This window comes from Eretmochelys imbricata, chromosome 16, assembly GCF_965152235.1.
Source record: "Eretmochelys imbricata isolate rEreImb1 chromosome 16, rEreImb1.hap1, whole genome shotgun sequence".
NCBI classification, from domain to species: Eukaryota; Metazoa; Chordata; order Testudines; family Cheloniidae; genus Eretmochelys; species Eretmochelys imbricata.
Genome location: NC_135587.1, coordinates 12564327 through 12570326, shown reverse-complemented (window position 1 = coordinate 12570326; position 6000 = coordinate 12564327). Strand labels below are relative to the sequence as shown.

At 45.6% G+C, this 6000-nt stretch overlaps 1 protein-coding gene across 1 annotated transcript in view; it reads left to right on the top strand.

The window, feature by feature from the left end:
- The first annotated feature begins 3330 nt into the window (after positions 1-3330).
- Positions 3331-6000, top strand: part of BRINP1 (BMP/retinoic acid inducible neural specific 1) — a 65808-nt gene continuing 63138 nt past the window's right edge. Inside the window, exon 1 of the mRNA XM_077836064.1 lies at positions 3331-3548. Coding sequence (XP_077692190.1) covers positions 3331-3548 — 218 coding nt within the window. The remainder of the gene's footprint in view (positions 3549-6000) is intronic.

Here is a 6000-nt window from a genome sequence, read left to right as displayed (position 1 = left end):
CAAATCATTCATCTGTCTTTATTCTTACTATTAATTATTATTGTGTGCAGAACCCAAAGCAGCCCATCAGGATCAGGGCCCCATTGTGCTTGGTGCTGTGAAAACATCTCAGAAGCCATGATCCCTGCCTCAGAGCACCTACAAATAGTTAAGCAAAAGGAGGAAGAGATTATGTTTGAAAAAAAACCCAAAACAATATGTTGCCATTTTTATTGAAATTTTTTTGGGGGGGGAGAAAGAATTTTTGAATTTGAAATGGAAAAAATTGAATTTGAAATTTTCAACCAGCTCTATTTACATTCTGGGAAGAAACAGGAGAGGAAAAAGGAAGAAGGAAGAGAGGAAGAAAGGGGAACACAAAGTGGTACAGAGTACGTCCTGTTGGGGCTGTATTATTATTACCATCTTTATTTTAACCACTTCCTACATTCTGTTTATTAATTTGTCTCATTCCTGCCTATTTATTTTAACCTCTGCCTATTTCTGTATTTTTTTTTCTGTTAAACATCTGCCTATAGTGTTTCTGTGAGATTTTATTGAAACCTCTTTTTCCATTTTTATATACATTGGTGTAGCTGCCTACCCAAAGACTGTACCCAACTGCTCTTGGTAACTCTGTTGCTTCTCCCTACCTCCACCTCTGTTTCTCTATCTGCCTTGTTTCAGAGTAACAGCCGTGTTAGTCTGTATTCGCAAAAAGAAAAGGAGTACTTGTGGCACCTTAGAGACTAACCAATTTATTTGAGCATAAGCTTTCGTGAGCTACAGCTCACTTCATCTGATGCAGTGAGCTGTAGCTCACGAAAGCTTATGCTCAAATAAATTGGTTAGTCTCTAAGGTGCCACAAGTACTCCTTTTCTATCTGCCTTGATTTCCCCATGCTCACCTACCTGACAGGAGTGTCCTGAGCTGTGTGGAAAGTGTTTGTAAGATTACACATGTTAAAGATAACCATAATATTCATAGAATCATAGACTATCAGGGTTGGAAGGGACCTCAGCAGGTCATCTAGTCCAACCCCCTGCTCAAAGCAGGACCAACCCCAACTAAATCATCCCATGATATTGAGCAGCAGCGTGGTCTAGTGGCGAGGCTAGTGGCCATGAGACTTGGGTTCTGGTCCTAGCCGTGCCACTGACCTTTTGTGGGACCGTTAGTCACTTCACCTCTCGCTCTGTGCCTGTGTCTCCTCTTCCACCCTTTGATTGACTCGTTGATGTAGCTTGCCAGCTCTGGCACATGGACTGCCTGTTGCTATTGGTTTGTGCAAAGCCTAACGCTAGCTGTCTCAGGACGGCTATGGAGCGCATCACTGTAGTATCGGAGAGCTTTACGCTCAACACCTTTGTGAGGCAGGGAAGATTTAGCCCCATTCTGCAGACGAGGAATTGGGGGCACAAAGTAGTTAAAGTGACTTGTCTAAAGTCACACAATGAGTCAGTGGCCGAGGCAGGAATTGATTGCAGGTCTCCAGTCCAGTGACTTAACCTTCCTCCTCACTGAGGCCCTCTCGGTACTACCACAAGACAATTAATAGTAATATTCCCCCACAGTAGCTGGAGGGAGGTTAAAACCTGTCTAGTGGAGAAAGCTAACAGAGACTGTTCTAGGGTGATATTCATGGCCTCTCTTATATTTAATGCCTTCATTTTTCATGTGGAGTAACTTTAGCCGGTTGGGAATTGTTCAACAGAACATTTTCAACAGGCTACGCGGGTTGTTTAGCTTTCTAAAGTGCCACGGAGCTCGCTTTCAGCAGCACATCCATATGCTGTGCACCTGGGCAGACTCCCACATACTCCCGTCACACGCTCCCCGCCACCAACGCCCAGGCACGCTCTGGATTTTGCTGCACCTGCGCAAACACATGCCCCCTCACAATCACATGCTGTAGCCTCATGTCACTCTCACACACGCCTTCCCGACAGAAATCCATATTCACACACACGCACACGCTTTGTGTGTGTGTGTCTCTCTCTCTCTCACACACACACACACACTCTGGGAGTTGTACCTGTACACGACACACATGCCCCACTCATATACAGCCCCACTCACACATACCCCTCTTCCCACAAATCCTTATACAGCCAGAATTTAGAAAAGAAGACTTTGTCAGTAATGAATAGATAATTGATACAATCTGGGACCCTGCTGTGCCCTCCTCCCTTGTATTTTTGTCACAAAACAGAAGGGTAAGGACCATCCCTGCAGTGTTCCTAATAAGCCCATTCACCGTCCACTAATGTAAAGCCAAGTATCACCTGGTAGGGGGCATAGCGCCAACGGTGTGAGTGGGGAGGCACGGTGTGAGTGGGGAGGCAGCATGATCTAATGGCGAGAGCACGGGGAAGGGAGTCGCAAGTTCTGCCACTGACCTGCTGTAAGACTTTGGCAAGGCACTTCATCCCCTTATGCCTCTGTTTTCCCTCCCACTCATTCTGTGTCTTGCCTAGACTTCAGGCTCTTCAGGCAGAGCTGTCCTTTACTATAGGCACGTGCAATGCCTAGCACAATGGGGCCTTGACCTTAGTGGAAGCCTCTTTGTGCTACTTTAACATAAATAACAAAATAATGGTTAATTTACGCCCACTCCTCAAAGGCCTAGTCTGTCAAGCCAGCTGCCTGGTGTGATCTTTATCCCTCAAAGTTCTGCAGGATTTCTTTTTTTGTTGTTTCTGAAAACTATATAATTATTATTTTATTTCTCTTTTTTTGGCATGACTTTAAAGTAAGAGCTCAGGTTGCATGGAGTGTGGATTACAGATCATCGGAGATAGATGAAAGCAGAAGACACATTTATCTGGCACCGCATTAAAGGGATGATAAACATGTAATTGAAGCCCAGGGTACAGCCACCTTGTGTATCTGGCCTCCTCTCCCCACTGCGACATTGCAGAGAACTTCCCTGAGAGAAGTAACTGGGGGGAACAGGGTGTGGAGCGTTTGGGTCCTGACCTAGCTGTTTCACAGGGTAATGCATGCTCTGAGAGAAGGGATAAAAGCCCCATAGATGTACATATCAAACAATGAAATATGATCAGATACCCAGAACCACAATACAAGTAGCCCCAGGGCATTTAAAACCTGGTTTAAAGTTTGTTTTCATGTTGTGCCACATACTTGAAAAAATTAACAGCAACAAAAAACATGTCTATGATTACATGTGTAACCATTTTTCTTTCTTCTCTCTCTTTTTTCTTCTATTTCTTTCCTCTGTTCTTGCTCTCCTCTCTCTCTTTCTTTCTTCTTCCCCTCCCTTCCTCTCTTCCTCCACAGGACTCCATAGAATGGAGCAAGAATGAGAGGAAAAAGGCAGACAGAAAAGCATGAACTGGAGGCTTGTTGAGTTCCTCTACTTCCTGTTTATATGGGACCATATAATAGTACAGCCCTCCCACCAGGAACCAGCTGTTATCAACCAACATGTCTCCAAGGAATTTGATTGGCTTATTTCAGACAGGGGGCCTTTCCACCACTCGCGGAGCTACTTATCCTTTGTGGAAAGACATCGTCAAGGATTTACAACCAGATATAAAATATACAGGTATGTTGATTTTTTACAGAGCTCATAGCTTTGCAGCCAGTGGGAACTCTGAGGGGTATGGTAGACGCTGGTCATTGGTTGAGAACCGCCAATGTCCTCCTTCAGTCTGGGAGTGCTTCTAGACTATCTGCTGCCTTTCATTAACAATGACAGCTGCTTCAAAGACTCAGGTACGGTAGAGGTAAAACTGTGATGTAAGCGATGAAGGTGTGTGGGTACCATGGTGATTACCACAGCATAAAACATAAAAAAGGTAGAGAGACAGACAGGAGGTCAGGGGAGAACCTGTCTGATGTGCATGTGAATGTGTCATATATGGGCAAAGATTAAATACATGGACGCACAAATGAGCACATCAAAATGCATTTAGCACTGCGCACACGAACTTGAGTACAAATCTATATGCACACCCAGCCCTCTGCCTACTGTACATGCATTCACAAGATGACATATCAATGTATACCAGGGATCAGCAACCTCTGGCACGCGGCCCACCAGGGAAATCCGTTGGCAGGCCGGGATGGGTTGTTTACCTGCAGCGTCCGCAGGTTCGGCAATTGCAGCTCCCACTGGCCGCGATTCACCGTTCCAGGCCAATGGGACTTGCGGGAAGCGGTGGCCAGCACATCCCTCGGCCCACGCCGCTTCCCGCAGCCCCCATTGACCCGGAACAGCGAACCATTGCCTGTCAGGTTCACTCCCTCTGGGGCATCTGGCATCGGCCACTGTCGGTAGACAGGATACTGGGCTGGATGGACCTTTGGTCTGACCCAGTCTGGCCGTTCTTATGTTCTAATACCCACAATAAAATACACATAGACAAGTACAGGAGAAATGTGCCATGTATTCTGACATTATTTTATATACTGCCTGTCCATACAGATTTGATCCACAAAACACTTTGTGGAGTTAAATAATGGCGTTAAATGGGGGCATGGGGTTAACAGCGGAATGAGGGAGGTATTAAGAGGTACCTAACAAAGGGATACAAGTTATGCTTTCAAATTAGATAGGAAATGAGATGGAAATTCATTAAGGGATCATGAGAGACAAGAAAGCCCTTTGCAGATGGCAGAGATTGCAGAGGAGAAGGCTTTCATACCTAGAGCAGTGAGATAGTGTGACTGGGTTGATGAGAAGTGGCAGGGTGGAGAGTAGCCAGAGAATCTCAGTTATATACTCCAACAAATCCATAAAGGATTAAGGAAGCTGAGAGTAGTTTCAAACCAGACCCTAAAATGCATAGGGGAAACAGTAATGGATCTGTTTGTCTGTGATGTGTCTAAGGCATCTGCCACCATAGTGTCCCAAAGGATGGGGATGCTTCTTTGTACATGTGAGGAGGTGGGCATTACATTCTGCAGCTGCTGGAATCTAGAGAGCTGGGATGATGTCATGATTCACAAGACAGAGAAAACCTGAGGTGGGTCAGAGAGTTCAGAGCTAGGGGATAATGCCAAGGGTATGGGCAATGGAGGTAGTTGGACAGTGTGAGTCAAGAAAGGACATGGAAGAGTTGGAGTTGTGGATGAGTCTTCTCCCCTTGCCCAAATATCAGACTCAAATCACCCAAAGGACAAGCTCTTCAGAATGAGCAATAATAGTAAATCACTATAGAGCATGCAGGACACTGAGCTCTGGAATTCCGCCCTCTGGTTTAGGTTAGGAGCCGATAAAGAAGCTGAGCTCTTTTGAAAATCTAGGCATCTGTGTCAAAACTGGAGTTGCCGGGAGCGGCTCCCTTTTGAAAATCTGACCCCTGGGCCTTGATCCTGCTCCCACTCAAGGCACCGGGAAAAAAACCAAAACCCCAAACCAATCTGCCATTGATTTGAATGGGGCAGAATCAAGCTTTATTTAGATATTCAGCTGGGTACTGAGGACTTTTTAAAAATCTGGTTCCAATTGTGGGTGCTGAGCACTAGAAAGTCAGGTCCATATTTCCAAATCCTCAGCAGGTGTGAATCAGTGTGGCCCTTTTAAATTCAGTGGAGCTATGCCAGTTTATAACAGGTGAATATCTGGCTCATAGCTCTCAAACCATCCCAACCATAGTGTGTTGTTAGCATTAGGGGTGGGCAAATCTCATGTTGTGGGTTCCACAATCTACTGCACACGTCGGCAAAGCAAGCTGGAGTTCACAAACTATCTAATTCCTGTTAAAAACAAGTTTCCTCCTCAAGGGTGATTCTTGATCACCCTTTGTATTCATCTAGCTAAAGAGAAGCCAGTGCTCTGCATTAAGGATAGCGAAGCCACCCTGAGAATCTGGGGTAGAACAGGGGAGTGTCCTGTATGTGGAGTGCTGAGTTTTTATTGGAATCTTCCCCCTTTGTGCTTTGTTTCACAGACACTGTGTGTTTGTTGCTCAGGCTCTCTGCACCTTTCATACACTGGGTCTTGCCATGTGCTTTGCCCTCTCTGCTCCTTTTCCCACCGCATCTCCAAAGCC